The 22,264-nt window shown below is 54.6% G+C and overlaps 5 protein-coding genes across 5 annotated transcripts; 3 read left to right on the forward strand and 2 right to left on the reverse strand.

The window, feature by feature from the left end:
• On the forward strand, positions 1–8,388 carry CABS01_12798 (uncharacterized protein; the record flags this gene model as incomplete). Its single annotated transcript, XM_060546150.1, has 5 exons — positions 1–172; positions 223–1,959; positions 2,020–4,520; positions 4,571–5,338; positions 6,709–8,388. 5 exons carry the CDS (start codon positions 1–3, stop codon positions 8,386–8,388), a joined length of 6,858 nt encoding a protein of 2,285 aa, XP_060395539.1.
• Positions 8,389–9,357: 969 nt separating this feature from the next.
• Positions 9,358–12,683, reverse strand: CABS01_12799 (uncharacterized protein; the record flags this gene model as incomplete). Its single annotated transcript, XM_060546151.1, has 3 exons — positions 9,358–9,986; positions 10,043–12,278; positions 12,423–12,683. The coding sequence occupies 3 exons, from the start codon at positions 12,681–12,683 to the stop codon at positions 9,358–9,360; spliced, it is 3,126 nt and encodes a 1,041-aa protein (XP_060395540.1).
• Positions 12,684–13,722: 1,039 nt separating this feature from the next.
• CABS01_12800 (zeta-crystallin) lies at positions 13,723–14,974 on the forward strand (the record flags this gene model as incomplete). Its single annotated transcript, XM_060546152.1, has 4 exons — positions 13,723–13,779; positions 13,844–13,951; positions 14,025–14,678; positions 14,744–14,974. 4 exons carry the CDS (start codon positions 13,723–13,725, stop codon positions 14,972–14,974), a joined length of 1,050 nt encoding a protein of 349 aa, XP_060395541.1.
• Positions 14,975–15,427: 453 nt separating this feature from the next.
• Positions 15,428–18,752, reverse strand: CABS01_12801 (WD domain-containing protein; the record flags this gene model as incomplete). The annotated part of the gene is made up of 3 exons (XM_060546153.1): positions 15,428–15,924; positions 15,986–16,583; positions 16,647–18,752. 3 exons carry the CDS (start codon positions 18,750–18,752, stop codon positions 15,428–15,430), a joined length of 3,201 nt encoding a protein of 1,066 aa, XP_060395542.1.
• A 1,486-nt stretch (positions 18,753–20,238) lies between these two features.
• CABS01_12802 (uncharacterized protein) lies at positions 20,239–22,188 on the forward strand (the record flags this gene model as incomplete). The annotated part of the gene is made up of 1 exon (XM_060546154.1): positions 20,239–22,188. The coding sequence occupies one exon, from the start codon at positions 20,239–20,241 to the stop codon at positions 22,186–22,188; it is 1,950 nt and encodes a 649-aa protein (XP_060395543.1).
• Positions 22,189–22,264: the final 76 nt, after the last annotated feature.

A 22,264-nucleotide genomic window follows, 5' to 3' on the forward strand; every position in this document is an offset into this window, starting at 1 on the left:
ATGCTCTACTTCGGACTGCCTGTCGAGCCCATTTTGTCTGAGCTGACGCGCTTTTCGAAGCCGGATTTTGATGTGGACGACTGGGATGAACTCTGCACTGCCGAGGTCCGCCCTCCGCTGCACTTCCTGACAGCCTACGACCAGAGAAATTTTGGATACGACTACATGAGAGGTTAGTAATTGCTATTCAAGCACAATCAGTCAAGCTAAGACGAAGAAAAGGAAAAGAGGATCAATACAGCACGATCCCTGTGGCAGCTTCTCAAATGCCAGACGCCACTGGTGAAGGACTAAGCCTTCGAGGAGGGGGCGACGATGACGATGCCTTGATGGCAGATGTGGACTATCCGCCAGATAATGGTGAAGAAGACAGCCTTGGTCCATCACAGACTGCCATGGTTATGGATGACGAAGACGACAATTCATTGGGTGACGGCTCCAGCAGTGAGATCGTGACGATGCCTGTGACGGGCATATCAAATAAAGTCATCTCCGGAAGAGGGACTGCCACGCCTGACTCGAGGCGACGTCAAAACCAGTCGGCGATAACCTCTAAAATCGGGCACCCATCACCAGAATCGGACAAAGTACATGGCTGGGTTCCTCTGTTTGGATTCCAAGGCAGGATCATGTTTGATACGGACGACATGTCCACGTTTCAGGAGGCTGCGAGAAAGCTCTTGTCCCTGCGCCAACGGGAGCAAAGCGACATCGTACTCGTTGAATTTGATTTCAAGACGGCAAAAGTCCTGCGGCGATTCGATGACAACATTCCGCTCAACCCTGTTAGTGATCTTGCGGAACACCTGGGACAGGCAACCAAGTCCGCATCCAGCTCAGCCTGGTTCGTGCTTCGGAGAGGCGAAGATATTCCCTCCGAATGGGAGCCTCCAGAGTCCTTCTTCTTGACCACGCTCATCAAGTTGACTCATGTTGACGACGACGGGCGAGAAAACCTCTCGTATCTCAAAGTGCCCGATGGCAAAAGTTTCTTTGGCCCCAAGCAAAAGGGCTACATCTACCCTGCCAATAAACCCTGGGGTTCCAATCAATACATGCCCTTTATAACGACGGCACAAGAAGTGCTGGTGGGAAGACCGGATCAGCCAGGAGGAAGCCACTGTGATCTTGTCATTTCACGTGATGATGAAGATCCAGAGGGATCATCACCACCGTGGTATGGTGGTCTGGAAATCCACCGCGAACTCTGGGATAGCATGCATCCTCTGATCAGCAAGGGTCAAGCGTTCAGAGTTAAAACTCGCCCCGTGGCAAACGATACCGTTGTGTTCTACCTGCCGGGAAACTCGAATAACGCCAGAACTCTCAAGAACCGAGAGTGCCTTCGGCGAACAGGCTCTGGAGACCCCTATCCCGACGCCCTGCACAAGGTTGGCCTAATGACGAAAAGCGTCAGAATGCCCATGAAAGCCTCTCACTACCTGATTTGGCGCGGGGTCGACTATTTCAACCAATTAATCAGTCGCCCCGTTGGAGCCTACAGTCCAGTTCGATGGAATTATCGGGACAAAAATTCTTCGGAACAAGCCCAGAAGGCGCTATCAAAGCTCATTGCCCGTTCTGTCGACGACAAGAATGAGCCCTGTCAGTTCTTCGTGATCCAGCCAATGGATGGGGCTGAAGATCCATGCACGATCGAGGCGGTTGAAGGACTAACAGGTCAGGCAGAGTTCAGTATGGAGCCTCTTACTATGAAAGCGTTGAAAACCACGATGGAAATGCTCTATGCCGGAGACGAAGAGATCACTTACGACGCTGAAAAGGACAGCGTTGTCATGGAGCCTCTTTTCGACGAAGAAACAATTGGAAGAAGTTGGAGCCCGGCCAGCTTCGTTCTTCGGCCGGACGCCACCGACTCCGAGGCATCCATGGCCCGGCGCTTCATCCTGACTCAGATGGTGCGAGCAGATGTCTTGCAAGATGACGAGTTGGACTTTGGTGAGAAAAAATACCCCTTGAATATTCCCTGAGATCGCAGCTAATCTAAGACGCGTGTAGTCAAAACACTGGCTAAAGCAGCGGAGGCAAATAATCACTGGGGTCCTCGGTATGGCGAAGTGGCACCCTTTCGAAAGGAATTATCCCTGCCAGCAATCGTTCCCCCTGGCAAGCTCCATCCCGTGGTTTTCAATGAATCGAAGACGCCGCCTCCTGCTCCTCGGAAATCAGCTCATCCTATGCCGAGGGAGCCTGACCAGACACCCCGTGAAGGAAGCTATGTGCGGCAGCCAAGCATCTTTGACATGGGTGTCTGGAACCCCTCCTTTCCGATCAACGCGCCGCCCGTGGAGGCCATTCTGAGGACTGGGGCAGGCCGAGTCCCTATGGTCACCAAGAACGTCCTAACGCCCAGTGAGCAGCGGGAACTACAGGATAAAGTCTGGAGTCTCTCCAAAGTAAATCTGGCTCGGCTAGCCGCCTGTCCGTACCAGAAATGCCGATTCACATATCGCCAAGATGAGGACGAGACGCTTCTGGTGCATTTGGAGAAGACTCATGCCGAAGAGAAATGCCCGTGGTGTGATATCCAGCTCTTCAAACACTGGTCCTACAAGCAGAAGGAAGAACACTACAGAAACTCCCATGCAGACCAGCTGCGAAAGGTGCTTCAGCTTCCTGAGAGACCCAAATCGCATCCGCCTCAAAACCAAACGACCAGCCTCGAAAAGCTACGCAATAGCCCTTCGGAGGCCATTACATCTCTTTCAACCTTTAGAATAACCGACCAAGCCAGACCTCCAGTTGGCCCGTTGCCTCAGCCAGAACAGCCAGCAAAAGCCAGCGACAGGGAGAAAGTCTATCGATACTGTGATCGTTGCGGTCGTGACCACAAAGAACTCAAGACCTATGAGGACCGAAAGCATCATGATCGTATTTGCGTCCCCCTGGCTGAGGGAGCCGGGCGATGTACATTCTGTAAACTTTGCGGAGATCGTGAGTGGAAGACTGAGAAAGATGCCACAGATTTTGGACCTTTCGACACTTATCCTCACAAGTGCCACGGCACTCTCCACGAAAACAAGCCGCATTGCACCAAGTGCGGATTCTCGATGAAGAAACTCTCCGACGAGAAAGTCGACAGACATCGCAAGTTCTGTGGGGGCTTCTATGGTACCCTGGGTTGTTTCTGTCCGTACTGCCAGAAATCCTTTGTGAGCGATGGAGCCCAGAAGCCTATTGATGAAATTAAAAATCACATCACGGCTTGCCCTCAAGAAGAGGGCATCAAGCCAACGCCGTGGGACATCTATTCAGAGGTCTTTTGGAAAGATACTGACAAGTCAATCGACCCTCTCTTCGTGGGGGCCGCGGAGACCTCCGCGGCCTTGTGCAAACAACAACGTCGTCCTCGCGCTTCTAGTCGCTATCTCAGTCTCCCTCTCATGTGGCATGATAAGCCGGGACCAATTCCTACGTCAGACCCGCCTTCTGAGTGTCCTGCCGCCGGGTGTCGAGAACCTCTTTTCGGCCTGATGCCATCCGAGGTTCTAGGACACTTTGAGAAGAAACATTTTGAGGAGCCCCTGAAACAGTGTCCGCTCTGCCACCTGTCGTTCAAGAGGCCCAAGGAAGATCGCGAGAAGCAACCGGAGCTCGGGGAGTGGGAGGACAGAAAAGACCAGGTCTCCCACATGGAGTGTCACGTCTATCAGCTTTGGGACATTTTGACTGGCAGTACTCGGCCTCCTGCGATGGTCAATCAGGAACCCTTCAACCCGGGTCACAGTCTCTGGGATCCCGAGAATGAGAGCGCATTGGATCGGCGTGACAAGCGCTGTCCGCACTTTGACCAGTGTGGCGCCATGGTGGGCTTCATGAACCAACTCCAGTGGAACGAGCATTTGAAGAAGGCGCACGCTATCGAGCCCCTTGAGGCACAGATTGTCCGAGACATGGACGCTGAAATCGCGGCTGCTCGCGAAGAAAGGAGGCAGCAGAGAATTCGCGAGGGAAAGAATCCAATTCCAGGTCTGCCGGCGCCCAAAAATATACAAGACAGCGGATCGGGGCCAGATGTGACAGGAGAGACGCAGACAGGAACAGGTCCCAGTGTTCAGCTCAGTGAAGATGACGAGGATGACCCAGAGTCCCAAGACGTTCGGCAAGACGTACTCGGCCCCAAGGATAGTACAGCGAGAGGACCAAAACCCGAGAGTAAAGTTCACGAAGGCCATCGAGGCAGCCGTCCTCACGGGCCTGGGCCGATTCTTTCACCCCCGCCTACGGGTTCCAAACCGCACACAGCCACCGCTTTGGGGAATAGACCTCGCCAAGGAGGAAAGCAGCCAAAGAGTCCGAAGGGCCCGATAAAGAACCCTCCTAAAGATTCTGAAAAAGTGACTACGGACCCCAACAGTGTCAAGGGAACGCCACAGGCAGGTGGCAATCCGCCCACGGCTAAGTTTGTGCCGGCTGATGACATGTACTGTTCACGGTGCTTGCGTCCGATTCCCAAGAGTAACACGAATGGCGAACCTTCGAAACAAGTGCAGATAGACGTGAGTACCATACAATTCTGAGGTACGCAGAGCTAACTCATTACCTTTAGGCACACTCGGATCCGAGACGTAGCTGCCGAATTCCAGCGAGACAAGGCAAAGTACAATTTGACCGTGAAGACAAGGCCATATTGCCGAGCAAAGTCGGTTGGATCACGCAAAAAGAAATCGTTAAAGCGGGCGGTGTGACCAAACTCAGAAAAGCCTTTGTCAAAAACCACCCGGATTTGAAGATGACCATATACCCTACCGATAACAGATTTACGGATATGAGGAACTTGTGGACGCGGGATCCGAATCATCCCAAGAACAAAGATAACTGGGGATTGCGTTTTCGGCCCCGAAATGATGATGAAACTGATGAGAGCGAGGACGACGGCTTGCGGAATTACCACCCAGAAAATGATGAACCCGGGGACGACGATGAGGACGAGGAAGAGGACGAAGGGGCTGAGAAGATAGCCGATGCAGATGGCGAAGACAACGACGATGATGTGGAGGAGGACGACGATGACGACGGCGGTCCCGGGAACCGGGCTAAGCAGAAGCGGAAGCCGTATCGTGGATTTTCCACCCACGATCCGACATACCGAGACCGTGGGGAAGAGGATGATCTGAGCCAGACTAGCGACAGGGAACTGGTACCGGAGAGCGGAGATGATGGAGCTGGTACCTTTGGTGGATCATCCGGTGCGAAGCGGAAGCGCGGGACTGGGGAGTCATCAGGACAGGGTAACAAGGGGGGCAAGGATAAGACACAGGAGAGGCATCCTAAGAAGGCCAAGGTGGACGCGAGTTCTCAGGGCGATGACAGGGTGGTGAGTGGTGAAGCGAGTGTGAGTGAGAGATTTGATGGGAGCTTGAAGTGAATGTCGTTAGCTATGACAGAGCTCAAGGTATCTTGTTGAGCTCTTTTGCTGAGTACATAATGGGAGAATAGCTTCATCTACTGAACAATTCCGGTGGCTTCGTTGAGTAACATGCTTGGAATGAGTGATTGTCCACTCAGTTGCCTTCTTAACAGTCGACTTACCCACGATTCGTCTATATCTCAACAAGCCTGGATCGTCGGTTCGTCGCCAATGATCCGGGATACATAACAAGCGAGGTTCATTTAAAGTTGCGGGGGTGTAAGTGCTGTACACCGCACGCGTGCAGTAGGTATTCAAGAGGCAGATAGAGGCAATGAGAGGTCTGTAAGTTGTGGTGACTGCCGTCTCCATCACGTCGGCGACTAACAGGGCTCAGGATGGAGGTTGAGACGTATCCAGGCCGGCCCGCGACGGTGTTCGGGGTCCACGTGGGCGGTTTCGCGGCTTTCATCGGTCTCGTTCGGCCACTTGGAGCACCATGACACACGGATTTTGATGGTTTCGAGTTTATTGTCGGCTGAAAGTCTGATAACGTGGCTCTTGATGTGGTTCGGGACATATGGGAGGTCAATGCCAGCGATTTTCATTAAAGACCAATGGATCGAGACACGTAAAGGCAAAGGAACCCCCATGTCGTGCCCAGCTTGTGCAGGTCCAAGGTCTTCTTCCTGGAACTGGTCCCCATTCACACATCCGCCCAGCCAAAGGGCATGCTTACCTAAGGACCAGGAAAACGAAAGTGGACCCCATCGGTCGGCGATGTCGGTAGTCCCCGGTGAGAGGCACGTACCGTCTGCATAACGACATGTGCTATGTAGTGTACAAAGGCATCACTCACCTCAAATTTATGCAGAATCTACACGTGCCACACGTAATTGTGCAGACCCACTGTCGAGTTTTTCCCTCCTCTCAAAACAGCCAAAAGGCCATCGAGGCGCAATCACGCCATCGCCCCGGTCAGTCACCTCATCGTCCAAGCTCCACACCAGAGCCGCGCTCTCGACGTCGTCCACCACCAAACGAAGCCCATCCCGCCCAATCTAGCCATTCACCTCGATCCAAATCCAATGCAAGCGCCGCGGCGTCTATTTAGCGAGCTCTTACAGCTCTCGACCAGGCGGCCCGTCCCTCCTCGTCCGACTCTTGGAGCATGGCGGCCGAGCTACATCCCTGATCTCCCTCATCCTCCTCCAGGATGTCGTCCTCTACACGCCTCTGCCTGCTCGAGACACCCCCGACCGACATCCGCCTCCTCGACGCCTTTGGCCGGTGGACAGGAATATATCCAGAAACACCAGACTACTGGTACCCGGCAGGGAGAGCGCGGGGAGCCCCAGCACCCACGCCGTCGTAAAGGTCCGGCCACTGTCAGTACATTGCTTGCTAGCGGCGGGCTCTTGTCTCTCTTTGTCGGCCTCTCGGAGCCCTTCCATGTGCCCACTCAGGACGAAGTAGATGTCTCCGACCCGGACCCGTCCACCGACGACCGCGACCCGTCTATCCCTCGCTTCAGGCTCTCCGAAATCCGAAAACATGATGCCAAATCCGGCAGCCCTTGGGTTACCCAAGGCGACAAGGTCTACGACATTACCGACTGGGTTGCTGCACACCCCGGAGGTGATGTCATCCTCCGTGCCGCTGGAGGTAGCATTGATCCCTACTGGAACATCTTCACCATCCACAAGTCGCCCCACGTTTATGAGATCCTCCAACAGTACTTGATTGGCTTTATCGACTCGGACGACCTTGTTGACGGCAAGCCCGCTGCTCAGGAAATAGAAGACCCCTTCAAGCACGATCCTACCCGTGATGAGAGACTCATCACCCTCACTCCCAAGCCTCGTAATGCAGAGACCCCCGTCGAAGGCCTGGCAGACAGCTACCTCACTCCCAATGAACTCTTTTACGTGCGCAACCACATGTGGGTTCCACAGGTTGATGATACTTCGGACTACACCCTCAAGATTGAGCTCCTCGATGGCACCATCAAGGAGTACAGCCTCGATGACCTAAAGACCAAGTTCAAACCTACTACTGTTGTGGCTGTTTTGCAGTGTTCTGGGAATCGCCGAAGCGACATGACCCGTAACGCGAAGAAGACCAATGGACTCCAGTGGAATGTCGGCGCTATCTCTTGTGCGGAATGGCAGGGCGTGAAGCTCACCGACGTACTTGCTGATGCCGGCATTCCTATACTCGAGGCCATGACTGGAGACACGGAGGCCAAGCACGTTCAATTCATGGCCCTTGAAGCCTACGGCGCCTCGATTCCCATTGAGTCTGCTTTGGACCCGCGTGGTGATGTTCTGTTGGCTTACTCGATGAATGGCAAGCCGCTGCCGCGAGACCATGGGTACCCTCTCCGTGCTCTTGTGCCAGGCCACGTCGCCGCTCGTTCCGTCAAGTGGTTGAGCCAGATCACCATTTCTGATGAAGAAAGTCATAGCCAATGGCAACGCAAGGATTACAAGTGCTTTGGCCCCAACGAGACGAGTCCCGACTGGGACCGCGCCGCACCGATTCAGGAGATGCCCATCACAAGCGCCATTACCACCGTCAGATTAGGTGACTGGAAAGCAACAACAAAGGAGTCATCGGCAAACGAGGATACCGGCAGCGTCCGCGAAGCGTCTCTCATGGGCTACGCGTATTCTGGTGGCGGTCGCCGGATCGTTCGTGTCGATGTGAGCGTCGACAATGGCAAGACCTGGGATCAAGCCGAGTTACTTGACGAGCCTGGAACCCCTCCAAAAACCGGGCACAAGTCCTGGGCTTGGAAACGCTGGAGGTACGACGGCGCAATCCCACTTGGCGAGCCAGGTGAAGGGACCAAGAAGTGCACCACCCTGCTCGTCAAGGCCACGGACGAGGCGTACAACTCGCAACCCGAGAGCTACGCGGCAATTTATAATCAGCGAGGAAACTTGGCCAACGCGTGGCACCGTCTGAAGGTTTGCTCTGAATGTGCCAACAAGGCCGTGGTCGTGGCTAAGTAGCAAATCGGTATACGATATGAAGAAGAAGGCCGAGTGAGCAAGTGGCTGCAAAAAGAGGTGAAGAAAGATAAGAGACGAGAGTTTATCGATGGCTGCGGGAGTTTCCACACGCGTCGAGTATATTTGAAGCAGCGGAGGCGTATTGCGGAGTCATGCAGCGAAGCCTTTTGTTCACAAGTATCGCTTTGTTCTTGGTCCATTCTTTTACTCGGCGTCCACGTCAACGATGAAGTTTTTCAACAACCCAAGGGGATGTGGCGGTATTTTCTTCTGTTCAATTTTTTGTTTGCTTCTTCAAGAGCTCGAATGCGGCCGTAGAATGTCAGTTTCGGCGCGTAGTCTATAACCCAAATTGAGGTGATATTGCAAAGATCTCCACGTCCCTTCGTATACCTCAAACAACTGTGAATCGCAAAGTAACGAACTAGCAGTGAGCTGTGACTTAATACTGCAACTAGTGATGAGAGCTGTCTAGAGCAAATCTATGATGGCCAGTCGAGGACACGTCTTACGAGTAAAATAGGTACCTGACCTGCGGTGGTGGTGGATCTGAAGCAGCAAAGTTCTGTGCACCAGTAATGTAAAGTCTAGTGGACTGGGTGAGAAGGGTAGAAGAGCAAGCTGCAAATATTCGGAAAGGGAACAACATCATGGGCATTCACTAGGATCAATGGGCAACACTACATCCCCAGTTACACACGACTGAAAGTATACTGCTTATTGATATGGAAAACAAAGATTTAGAAGCAATGAATTACGCCGTTTCCAGGATATGATTTTACCTAGATTCAAACTCGGGTAAGTGAAAGATGGTATGTTTTCTGTTATGAACGCGCACGACTTTGGGCGCATCTTCCTTTTCTACACAAACGCCGGGTAATGTACAACCTTGCCTTGCCTCCCATCGCCAAATACACAAGCCAGCTAGAAGGCTCCGACGGTCTCCTCTCAGATCAACACCCTTGGCATCTAGTCATCGTCGGTGTATCTGGGTCCGCTGGCTGCTGGAGTCTCGGGTGCGCCATAAGCCGCAGGAGTCGGCGCGCCGTAATAGGCTGATGAGGAGTTGAAGCCGCTGGCGGCCGGAGTAGGAGCACCAGCAGCCGGTGTGGGCGCCGAGTCTGCTCCCCATCCACCTTGCCATCCGCCACCTGGAGTTGGGGCACTTGCAGCACCTGGCGTAGGCGCCGAGTAGGCACCAGGAGTAGGGGCGTTGAGAGCTCCGGGTGTTGGTGCACTCAGAAGAGCGCCACCGGGCGTCGGTGCGTCGTAAGAGTTGCCGGGCGTGTAGCCCCATGAGTCGCCCCCACTGGCACCGGGTGTAGGCGCAGAGCCATAAGCAGGTGTCTTGGATCCAGAGCCCCAGGCATCTCCGCCTCCGTACGCCGGCGTCTTCGAACCAAGGCCAAAGGCGTCATGTGCCGGTGTCTTTGCGCCTGATTGCCACGCAGGGGTTCTTGAACCTCCGCCGTACGCGGTGCGGTTGCCATCTCCGTAGGCAGTTCGAGAGCCATCGGCCCAGGCTGGGGTACGAGATCCGCCGTAATCTGGGCCACTTGACTTCCAAGCAGGTGTACGGCCACCGGTAGGTGCAGGAGCTTGTGTTTGTTAGCATCCGTGTTCAAGAGAATGGCGAAGTTGAGAGCTGACTTACTCCTTGAGCCCCATGCCGGGGTTCTCTCTGGGCCGCCAGAGGCGACAGGGGTTCGGCCTCCTTGCCAGTCTCCTCCATGTCCTCCACGGCCACCACCCGGAGGGCCACTGTGTCCACCACGACCTCCACGACCGTTGATTTCAATCTTGGCTCCTGTGATTCTATCCTTGAAGCTCAAGTGATCTTTAGGTACAGTGATTGTCTTGCTCTTAGTGTGCAGCTCGACACGAGCGTGTGTGTCAGTCGCATCCTTGACAATTCCGAGAAGACCCTTGTAACCGCCCTTTCGGATAATGACTGTCTTGTCGATAGCACGATCACGTCCTCCAAAGCTCTTGGGCGGTGCCATCTTGCTCTCAGATCCGTTGGGGTTGCGCTTCATGGCGGGATTCATCTGATCCAGGTTTGGGCCGGCTGAAAGCACACGCCCACCCTTGGCAGCGATTGTATTGACATTTCCAGCCTTGGTCACGAAGACACCGGCGTTCTCATTACTGTCAGTGTTGTGAAGGAAGAGATAGGCACGGTGGATGTGGATAATCTTGCCCTGGCGTTGCTGACCGCCATACTCCCTGACCACGTCGTCGAGTCTGATTTCGGAGCCGTTTCTATCGGCGGCTACGGCGATCTTCCTCTTCGGCAGTTTGTTGGCGATCTGCGAAGGCATGACTTGCCGCGTGTCTCCGTTCTGGTCGAGAACCATCACCGACTCACGGTCGACCTTGACAATACAGCCAACTGTCGTGGGGTCTAGCTGGACGAGGTCAAACAGCTCGTACTGACCCAGCGAGCCCTGTCCTCCAATGTCGCTAGCTTCCCGCAAATCTTTGCTGAAGACGGTGACTTCGGTGTTGGTTTGATCGGTCAAGAAAGTAACTCGGTCTTCTGAGATCTTGACGACCATACCAACTTCATCACGGAACCTACTGCCGCTAGTAACCTTGACGTGATCTCCAATCCTGAAACGCTTTCTCAGGCCCTTGGTCGGCACCTCAATAATCTGTCCGGCTAGTACTCCTTCTGTGACTTGCATGGTGACAATGTCACCTTGGACGTTGGTGGCCTTTCCAACCACGCCCTTCTGCTCGCCCTCGTAGACTTCAATAATGTCACCAGGCAGGTAGGTTACATTGATGTTGCTGTCCTTCAAGCTCGATGCCAAAGCCTTCAAGTCGAGGTTCTCGGTGCCGTCCTCAGCACCGGAGGCAAACCTGGTAACCTCCTCCAGGGTTGGGTTGACGTCCGTAACCACCAGTTGCTGGATCTTGATATCCTTGACTTGGAAGCCGTTCTCGAACTCGTCGCCCATGTAATTCCACACCTTGGTAGTTGGATTACCCTGAATATGTCTCGGGTGCCGCTTGCGAGCTTCGGTCTCGTTGAAGAGGCGCTGAGGTGGGCGCGGGCCCGCTACGCCGACGGGTCGCTTTCTTTTGCCGTCGGCAGTCACCGCCGACAGCGCATCGTCTCTCATTCCGTAGTCAAGACGAGGGATGAACCGAACTCTGGCCTCGAGGCCGTTCTCAGTGACGTCGATGACCTGAGCAAGATCGCCAGCGTGTTTGGCAGGCTTGCGGAGTCTCACCCATGCGCCGGGTTCCAGGGTGGGGGTCTTGGTAACACGAAGCAGGTCAGGCATATCCTTGATGTCGACGAGAATCATCTTGGATCGCGGGTAGACGTTGAACATGCCGTCGAGAGCAACCATGATGTCGGTGGAGCGATTGGCTTCAACATAGATGTAGCCTTTCATGACGGAGGTCGGGCCACCGCGCTCAAAGGCCGAAATAATGGCCAGCTCGTCCTTGGTCCCAAGTCTCTCTTCGATACGCTTCATGATGGAGAAGACCACCTCCCGCTCCTTGCCTTCCTTACATCTGACAGCCCAGATGGTAGGATCGTCGACACTAGGCATCAGCAGGCGCTTAGGAACAACGGCCGAGTCTCCAAAGCCCTTGTTCGGCCGGCGGTTTCCGTAACGCTGTCGAAGGATTTCGGCTTGCTTTTCGGCGTCCATACTCGCCTCCATCTCGCGACGACGGTCTAACTCTCTGTGACGTCTGTCGTCATCGAGGCCTCCGCTCTCAGCAATGTCGTCGGGATGGGCATTGTCAATGAAGTCTTCAATCTCCTCGCCATCTTTCTCCTCATCCTCACCGTCCTCCTCGTCGTCGACTTCGGCCTCGATATCGAAGAAGGCGGCTCGGCGATCCTTTCTGCGCTTGCGACGATGCCCCTGTTGATCAATTATTAGAAAAGTTCACGCCGAGAGAAAGAGGAGGCTATATCAGGGGTTGCGGTGAAGGTAAAGATTTGCCGAGCGCCTTCCCGGCGTAGCTTTGTGTAATAAGGCATTCGGCGCGGGCAGCGACAGGCTTACCTGTTGAACATCGTCTTCGTCCTCGTCGTCCTCATCCTCTTCTTCATCGTCGTCGTCGTGTTGGCCCGCATCATCTTCGTCTTCTTCGTCGTCGTCGTCAATTACTCTCGATTTAGAGGGAGCAGGTGCGTCGTCAGCAGGGCTGCTTTCTCGAGCATGGTTGTCGCTGGCTGGTTGGTCGGGTTCCTCGTCAGACAAGTCGGCGGGCGCAGGGTTGAAGTCATCCTCCTCCTCAGAATCCTCGTAGCGGTTGGAAGACATGGTGGGAAATAACGAAACGTCGAGTCAAGAGTTTCGAGTTCGTAGTTTTCCCGTGATGTCGCTGATGCGAGGTCCTTTCCGAGGTGAGTCTGCAAAAGAAGCAGAGTATCCGTACCAAGGGAAGGAAACAATGGTCCTTCCAACTGGTTCGCCTGATGGCAGGCAGCGACCTTTTCTCCGGCGAATCAATCAAGCGGATAGATGGAGGAAAAGGCCGAAGGCTTTTGGCTGTCGGGTCTCAGGGTGGGATTGAGGTGAAGGCAAAGGTAGAGGAAAAGGCAACGGGAGGATAGAAAGCTTAGAACAAGCAAAGGCAACGACTAAAGACGGGCGAATAACGCGAAGGACATCTCTATCTGAAAAGGGACTAGCGTGGTCGTTCCAGACTGACACCTGAGGCAAATCGATAGGTGGTAGCCTCCAGGTAGCGTAGGTGCTCTGCAGTGGATCCCCCTACCTTCCTCGCAGCTCCTGTCATCCCTCCACTGCATCCCATCTCCGATTGACTTCACTGCATCCTGTCCTGGCTCCACTGAGTTGAGGGAGAAGAAGAAGCTGTGTTGGCAGTTATATGAGTACGTTTGATAGGATGCATGTCCTGCATTGATGAGGCCACTCACAAGTTGCTTCTGGTTCCAATCCACCTCAATCATCAATCTAGGTCAGCAAGTAACCGTGGATGGATGCTGAAGTGACAGAAGTGACAGAAAGAGCAGCAAATACAAGGTCACGATGAATTCTGATTGAGATATGACAGTGTGAATGGACGTCACATCTATCATGAATTTTAGATTCACCAGGCCTGTCGCACCTGGGTAGTTTTCTACATTGAAGTTTTGCGTAAGACAGCACACTCCAAATGCCCGATTTGATCCATAGGAGCCGATGGAAGCCTCGGCACCTAGTGCTTCTCCAATTCATCAGAAACACCAGCCCTGAATGAACGCCTTCCATTTATAAAGACTGGGGACTGGCCCCTGCATCTGGGTACTCTCGATCTTCTTTAAGCAAACAGTATCAAGTCAAGTTTAAGCTGAAAATGGTCGGAAGCTCGAGACGAAAGATGAAGGCTGTTGTTATCGACAAATTCGTCAATGTGAGTCCCAGTCTCTTAATACCTTGCTTCAGTTCCACAAACATGCCTCTAATTCATCCTCAAGGACTTTGATGAAATAAAGGTCTCCGACATTGACCGGCCAATCTCTACAGCAGACCGCTACCTCATCCAAATCAAGGCTGCTGGGGTGAACTATGTCGATACCCTCTATGTAAGTCCAAGACAAGTTCTCACAAGTCCCCCAAAAGATGAGTTGGCTGGCTGATATGATACTTCGCACCTAGGCCAGGGGAAGACACCAAAACAACCGATCCCTGGTACGGCCGCCCTTCACCCTAGGCCTCGAGTTCGCCGGCATCATCCTCTCATCACCGCCTACCTCCGAATTCCGTCCTGGCGATAGAGTCTTCGGAGGCAGCACAGGTTCTTACAGCGAGATCATCTCCCTCGACGCCTCGACGCCCCTCCATCGCATCCCTCCCCAATGGACATTCGTCCAAGCTGCCGGGCTAGCCGCCACGCTCCCCGTCTCCTACGCAGCGCTCGTCCAAGCTGGCATAAGAGCCGGCCAGACTGTCTTGGTCCATGCCGCTGCCGGTGGGCTCGGTCTGATGGCCCTTCAGGTTGCTGCGGCCTTGGGATGCCGGGTGATAGGGACGGCGGGCTCATCCGAGAAGTGCAACGTGGCCCAACGTTCGGGGGCTGATATTTGCATCAACTACTCCGAGGATGCAGCGTGGTGGGACCGTGTGCTGGAGCTGACTGACGGGAAGGGTGTCGACGTAGTTTTTGATCCCGTCGGCCTCGTGGACCGAAGCTTAAAGTGCATTGCTCACAGAGGCAAGATACTGATTGTAGGGTTCGCTGGTATCCAGGACGATATGGAGAAAATCGCCATGAATAGAGTCCTACTCAAGCAGGTGTGTTTGATAGGTTATGTGAGTATTGAAGATTCCACAACGACCACCCACTCGAACTAAGGTAGCTAACTAATGCCCCAAAGCGATACGGCGAGAGCTTGCGACGGTATCCTGAAGAGGAGAATGCCATCTGGAACCAGCTGAAACCCTTGATGGAAACTGATAAAATCCGGCCTGTCATCTATCACGCTGAGTATCCTGGTCTTGAACATGTACCCAGGGCTCTCAAGGACATGTCAAACCGCAAGATTTGGGGCAAAGCAGTCATCACTTTGGATAATGACAGTGATGGTCTGCCTTTGACAAAGCTCTAATTCACAGCAATGGACTCCTTGTGCGAAAAGCTGTGTTTTCAAGTTACCTAAAATAGGTACGTGTATTGAGGACACTGGGAACGGCCACATTGGTGCGGGACAAACACCGCACGCTATTATAACATTTCCTTCCGTCTTCCCCGTTCGACTGTGCCCGCCGGTATATAGCCATCCACTGTCCCAAACTTTTGTTCCTGACCATCGACCAGAGGGGGGCCATACTGACTGAGTCCTGTGGTGCATTGAAACCAATTCACCCCCAATGACTGCCTATTCCAAGTGAATTCATTTGAAACATACTTCACAGACAGTATCCCCTACCCTACAGCCGGCTCAAGAGCCGATCCCCAAACGCCAGGCTTTGCGATGCATATATCATGAGTGACCAGCCAGATCTATGAACAGCGCAGCAAGGCGGTCGGATTAGTTGCTGCTCGTCGCCCTTGGTTTCTTTCAGGCGCTGGTTCGCCCACATGTCTTGACACCCCATAGGCCCCTGCCGGCGCTGACTCCCAGCCACTCTCCCTGGTCGCTAGAAAGATGAGGCACCCAAGCAAGGTTGCCGACTTCGTAGTCGCATTGCCAGCTAGCGTACGGGCTTCTCATGTTGTCTGGCTGGGCGGCACCGTTGGCGGGAGGACCACCGCCAAGAGCAGGGTTGTTGTTGTACACGTCCCATAGCAGCACCTGGCAATCGTCGGCTCCCGAAGCTAGAACACCACGCCTCGTAGGCGACCACTCTATGGAGTTCAGGGAGCCTCCGTGGCCCCTGAGTTCGAGAAGAGCCTGTCCAGGATGTCTTACATCAAGGATACGAATGACGTTCGAGTCTTGCGCAAATGTGGCTAGCAAATGGGTATCGTGGGGAGAAGTTGCTAGTCTCAACAAGGGCGGAGGGTTCGACATGGTCTGCTGCGCGAGCGTAGGGCTGATACGTCCTCCATTGGCATCTATCATACTCAATCAGCTTCACCAAACTTGCGAAAAAATAGTTCTGGGGGTGGAGGTTACCTCGTTCATCTTTCCCAGTGGGCTCGTAGATGATGGTGCTATGCTCCAGACTGCGCAAATCGAACATGCGGACGCTACCGTCCTGTCCGCAGCTCACGAATACGTCAACACTGTTGGCGCAGAAGCGGACATCGTAAACCTCCTTATCGTGGGCAATCAATTGTGTCTTGGCCGTCAGCGACGGAATATCCCAAATCGTGCAGGTGGTATCGATACTGGACGTGATTATCAAGCTAGGTGAAACAGTATTCCAGTCTAGCGAAGTAAGCGGTGCAGTATGATCCGGGGTCTTGGAGTTGGACAGAAGCGCGAGAGGCGTGAGTTTCGTAACGGCGGGGTCTCTGGCTCGGTTGGTAATGGAGTTGTTCTGGGAGACAGGGCTTTCGGAGGGAAGAGACCACAGGCGAAGGTGGTCTCCCGACGTCGCGAGCAGGTCAGTAGACTGCTTCTGCGAGGAGGGCGGTTCCCAGAGCAAGCGCGTCACAGGGTAGGAATGTGTAGCCTCGGCGACTTTTTGAAATTCGAGGTTAATTTTGGGGGTGCCCGGCTGGTAGACATCGTTGGGCGTCGGGACCATTTGGGTATCGAGGATTTGGATCTAGAGGGAAGCAATAGTGTTAGCTACACCCAGCTATCAACATCATTGCGACGGAATTCTTACGTAGTTGTGTCCATCTTCTAGATAGCTGCCAACGGCAAGCTTCCCAGCGCCGTTGCCCTGGGGAGGCCACTTGCACCAGTCGAAAGCATACAGGGCCCAAGGAGCGAGATAGTTGCTGGTTCCAGGTTGCGCGTTGGCAAGCTCATATGCAGCGCTACCGGGCACGCCATCGGACATGCTCGAGTCGGCGCGGGGTCGAATATCGGCCAAGCCCAAGGGCGTGTTCGAGATGTTTCGCTGGGAGCCGGGCGCATTGTACTTTTGGTCTGGCGGAGACATGAACTGGGATCCAGAGCCGCTGGGTGTAGTGGGTGTGTAGGGCGCAAAGGACGAGCCACCTTCGTATCCGGCAGCAGGCGAGGAGCGCGAGTAGCTGTGGGACAGGCTCAAGCTGGGAGGCTTGGAAGGTGTCTGATAGTCTTGCTGCTGCTGCTGAGGCTGCATGGCAGACATACTGGGAGCGGTGTTGGCAGAGATGGCGGGAGGTCGACCACCTGCACCACCTGGTTGCAAGACGTTGGGCACCGACGATGTGCTCTGGTAAGGCGGCGCCTGGGGGTGGGAGTTTGGGGAGGACTGCTCCAGCTTGATATGGGGTGCGGCGGGGGCAGCAGAGGATGATGAGTATTCGCGGGGTGAAGGCTGGCCGTGCTGGATCATGCCCGCTGGCATGTGCAATTCGTCTGACTGGGAGCTATAGGTGCCAGTGCGTCGCGGGGTGCCAGTTTGGAACTGGGGTTGCGACTGCTGCGGCGACTGCTGCTGCTGCTGCTGTTGCTGTTGCTGGTTCATGGCTGCGAGAGCAGAGGAAGAAGATGGCGAGGAGGATGAGGAGGGCGTTGGCGCGGGCAGCAGTGTGACGGAGGGGGAAAGGCCCGGCGGCCCTGATGTCTGAGTCGCAGTGGAGTGGGTAGGCAGCGAGTTGGGAGAGTCTCGGTGCAGCTGCTGGCCATGGGCCGGAAGCAGAGCGGCGGGGATGGAGGCACGCTGCTGGTTGTGCTGGGAGTGGGACTGGGAGCGGGAATGGGAGAAAGGAGGGATATTGGAGGAAGAGGAAGGCGGGTGAGAGGAAGAAGAGGGAGAGTAGGGGTTGGACTGGGAGTAGGAGTGGGAATACGAATGGGAGTGAGAGTGAGATTGAGATTGAAAGTGAGAGTAAGAATGAGAATGAGACTGAGAGCGTGAATGGGAGGACTGATGAGGCTGGAGGGCGCGGGCGGAAGCGGAGTCGGTCGCTGTTGTGGGCGTACGAGTGGCCGCGGCGCTGTTGGTGGTGGTGTCGCTAATGGTCTTGTTCCTATTGTTCGGCGTGTTCTGGTAATAGTCGTTGTCCCAGTGGAAGTTGGGGACGGCGGGGGGGTCTTTGGGCACTAATGGCCCAGGCGCACCAGCGGCGACTGCTGTTGTTGTGGATGCGGACGTTGAGGCCGGTGGTGTCGAGGTTGAGGATGGCTTCAAGGCTTCCGGGGTGTATTGAAGGGAGGAAGTAGTGGAGGGAGAAGCGAGCCCGATGCCGAGCCCGGCGTGAGGAGGACCGCCTGAAGGATGCGAGTGGTGGTTGGGCTGGAAGTAGCCAGACTGTCGTTGTTGCTGCTGCTGCTGGTGTTGCAGTTGTTGCTGAGAATACGGCGAATATTGCGATTGTTGCGACTGCTGGGAGTACACCGACGACGAGTAGGAAGGTACCGGGTTGGGCAGCGGTGGGCGGGTGTGGCCAGCCGTGGTACCACTGCTACTACTACCTGTACCTGCGGTTGTACCTGCAGTTGGAGGGTCATTCAAATTGACATTGGCATTGGCAGTCGCATGGGAGGCTGAAGCTGCCGCTGCCGCTGACGCTGACGAAGCATTTCCTCCAGAGAGTCCAGACTCAAAGGTAGAAGAAGAAGGAGGTCCGCCGGAACCTGGAGGGGAAGTGGTGGCGGCGGCAGCGGCAGCGGCCGGGGCTCCAATGGACCCCAAGGCCTGGGCCGCTTGCCAAAGAGCCGAAGACGCGCTTAGGCGATGCTGGTGGTGCGGACGCCATTGTTGCTGTGGCTGCTGTTGTGTCTCGGGGTCGATGCTCTGCTGCGAGGCTGTTCGACGATGGCCCAGAAAGTGCATCATGTTTTCTTCGGTTGAATGTCCCTCGTTGTACGACTCAAACAATGTGCGCGCGTGGGGTGGATGGGACGCGGGACGAACGAGAACCCCCAAAAAAACAAAGCAACACAAAAAAGATGAACAAGAATGGCCACAACGACAACGACGATCAGGGAACTAGACACACAAGGGACGAGGGGGAAGAGAAAGCGACGCACACGGCAGCAGGACAGGGGCAGACGGTGGCAGTGCGGCGTGTCCACGTCCTCGGCATCCGCAGTCTTAGTCTTCCAGGTTGTCTGATCTGATGACTTGGTGAGAGTGAGAAGTGAACTTGTCCAACGGCTGTATGCTCAGCTTCTCATCCGTCTAGCAACACATCCTTTACTTTGTAGACCCGGCAGAAAACTCACGCGAGTTTACGGCGGCATCCCTCTGACTAATGAATGTCCGACTCGTTCATTATTGATGGGCCCTACCGACTGAATTGGACATGGACATGGACCTGGGCGTTGGGCATAGACGGACAACGGAGACACGGAGACGCGGTTACAGACGCCGCCGGGGATGATGGCAGTAAGGAAAATAGAGCCAAGGCAGGCGGCTCATCTCATTAGTTGATTGAAACTTTGAGGAGAAAGTGTCCATCATAAGAAATTGCCCGTCGCCGTGGCCATCGCTTGCACAATAGATATGAAAAGACACCCAACAATGGCAAGACTATGAGACGCGCAAAATACCGTGTTCTGGGGAGCCAGACGGTGCTCAATTTCTTGATCAAGCACATGGACACCAGCTCCAGAGAGAAGCTCTACGCATCACAGTGTATCTCAGTCTCGGTTGGCAGAAGACGCAGACAGATTAGATGAGCAAGAATCTTTTCTCCACCGCACTGACTGGGCCTCATACTTCCCGTTCTCCGTTTGTTTGGTGAGCTGTATGGATAATAGGCAATGTTGAAAGGATCATGTTCCAACATCCAACAGCAATGGCATCGTCCAATGGCGCATTCCCACATACATGCTTATCGATAACCAAGATGTCGAGGCCGTGCTTACATAAGGCAGGCAATCGGCTTTTAGGTAGGTACCTAGGTACTAAGATAGGTGCCTGGTGCTACAGAGAAAGACCCGCCGTGTGACGTCTGTCTCGCAACAGCGCCTGTGGCACATGCTCAGAGCTCGTGAGCTCTTGCTTCCCGAGCCAAAGATACTTTTTATCTTGTATCTTCACAGCTGGCCTCGCGCGCTCCCATCGACGACATTGCTGTGCTGTGTCCCATAGACCTCATACATTACCCATAGCATCTTGCCGTATCCCACGTCCAACACTCATCACCAATGCCTCCTTGTTGTTGTTGACATCCTATTCCTTTAGCTAGAGCGCATACATACTTGATCGTGCCTCTGGAAAGCACGCTCAGGAACCTTGTCAACCACGACATTCCTGCTGACCGCGCCATCGCCAGCCAATTCTCCCACTTCTGCCCAGCAGCGTCAGATGCGACCTGATGGCATCCGGTTCGCACAGTTTCCTCGACCGACTCTCACCGAGCCGACAACGATCTCCCATTCTACCACTCTACACATCCCGACCGAAGCCTTCAGATGACTACGACCTCGATGATCTGTCCCCTAGACCCGATGTATCGCTGCTGTCAGATCCGCCTCCGCTGCCCATCAAAATGTCGAAAGGGCGCTCCCCTTCCCCCGTAGATCCATGGGACGACGACCCTTTTGGCCCGGCGGGCTCCGTCTCCAAGTTGAAGCCGAAGGCCATGTTCGTCGGCCCGCCGCCGCCCATAGCTGCCTCGGTGGTGTTGCAGCCCTCCGCATCGTCGGAGAGGCGGGAATCCCGAGGCAACACACACAAGAACGAGCTCAAGGGCATGTCGTCCAGCCGGCTTGCGTTTGGGAGCATTCTGTTCGATCATAGCTCGCGCGACTCAAGCAAGTCCCGCGTTGACTCTGTCTGGCGGAATCTACAACACCGAGAACGAGCTCTCCACAAAGAGGTACAGCGATTACTAGACATACAAGCCACAAGACTTGGATCCGGCGCCGAGTCTCTCGATGCTAGCACTGTAGGAGCTGAGACGTGGAGTGATTCTGGGAGTAGTACGCCAACGGGAACGTTCTATTCCACAGCGACGTCCAGGTCACGCATGATGGCCTCGCTAGACCCACCCGTACGCGCGACTCCTCGCGGCGATATTATACCTGTTCGACAACCCAAGGCACAGGGGCAGCAGGGCCTTCGTGCGGCGCGAAGCGGATTGCGACAGGCGTTGGCAGCCCTGACTGGTCTCAAGACGGAAGAAAATGCGTATATCGAGTCAGCCCTCTCTCAACGAAGAAAAGCTTTGTCGTATCTAGACAAGTTGGACAAGCGCAGGGTCAGCATCTCTGCCGAGTTGCATAGCTTGGCTGATGACGATGAGGAGCCTCTCGCAAAGGAGCTGCGAGGCCTGGGAGAGCAGCATGATTCTTTGGGTCAGGAGATACGCGAGCTCGAGGAGAAGCTCGTTGGTATGAGGAATCGGCATCGATGGCTGGAGCGAAAGATGGAAGACGTTCACAACCGCCGAGAGGCGGGCTTGAGTGGCTACAGGGGTGCGTTGAGGGAGGTCGAAGGTGAGGTCACAGCCCTCCTACGCCGGCCTCCGATCGAGCCCCTGGATCTAGATGTTGTCGAAGCTGTATCACGGAACGACTCTGGAACCGGAACCGACATCCAAGAGCTGCCCGGTGGTGCTGAGTTCTTCCGCATGATACCTGCGCGACGGACACTGAGCATGGCCAAGGACTGGTGGGAAAGTGAAATGGACTTTCTCCAGAAGCGAAAGGCGCAGGTCGATAAGGATCGCGATGCGCTAGATCAAGGCACGGAGTTATGGCAGGAAACGGTGAAACTCGTTACGACATTCGAGGCAGACCTGCGCCAGTCTCTAAGCGGCGGTACTTCCTCGGCCAAGGGCAAACAGACTCCTCGTGCACAGCAAGAAGGCGTTGAAGCTCTCTTGCCGCGGATGGCAAAGGTGATCTTGGAGCTTGAAGCAAACATGAGGACAGCCCAGCAGAACACTTGGAATCTTCTCATCTGCGCCGTTGGCGCTGAACTCGAAGCGTTCAGAGATGCCGAGGCTCTCCTTCGAGGAAGTCTACCAAAGCCTCAAGCAGCGGCGACGAAAGTTGACGACATCGAAGAACCCTGGCACAACGGCGATGACCAAGAGGAGCAAATCTCGCAAGCGAATTTGGCCACAGCTACGACAGAAACCCATCACGGAGAGAGTGACAATGAGGTCCCGCCCGACCTGCTAGTGTCACATCTAGAAGAGCACGACGACGACCGTTCCCATGTCGGGTCCATACGAACTTCGTCTTCGAGGCGTGACAGCGACAATGAGGTTCCTCCAGAGTTCCTTGCCGAACACAGCAACGATGAGGGTATAGACTGATATGAAGGTGCCATGACTTTGTATGCGTAGCATTTGTAAAGGGTATAACCCCGATGTCAGCTGTGCCTCAGTAGCT

The sequence above is a fragment of the Colletotrichum abscissum genome, assembly GCF_030869225.1.
Source record: "Colletotrichum abscissum strain IMI 504890 chromosome Unknown Scaffold_40.1, whole genome shotgun sequence".
In the NCBI taxonomy this organism is placed as follows: Eukaryota; Fungi; Ascomycota; class Sordariomycetes; order Glomerellales; family Glomerellaceae; genus Colletotrichum; species Colletotrichum abscissum.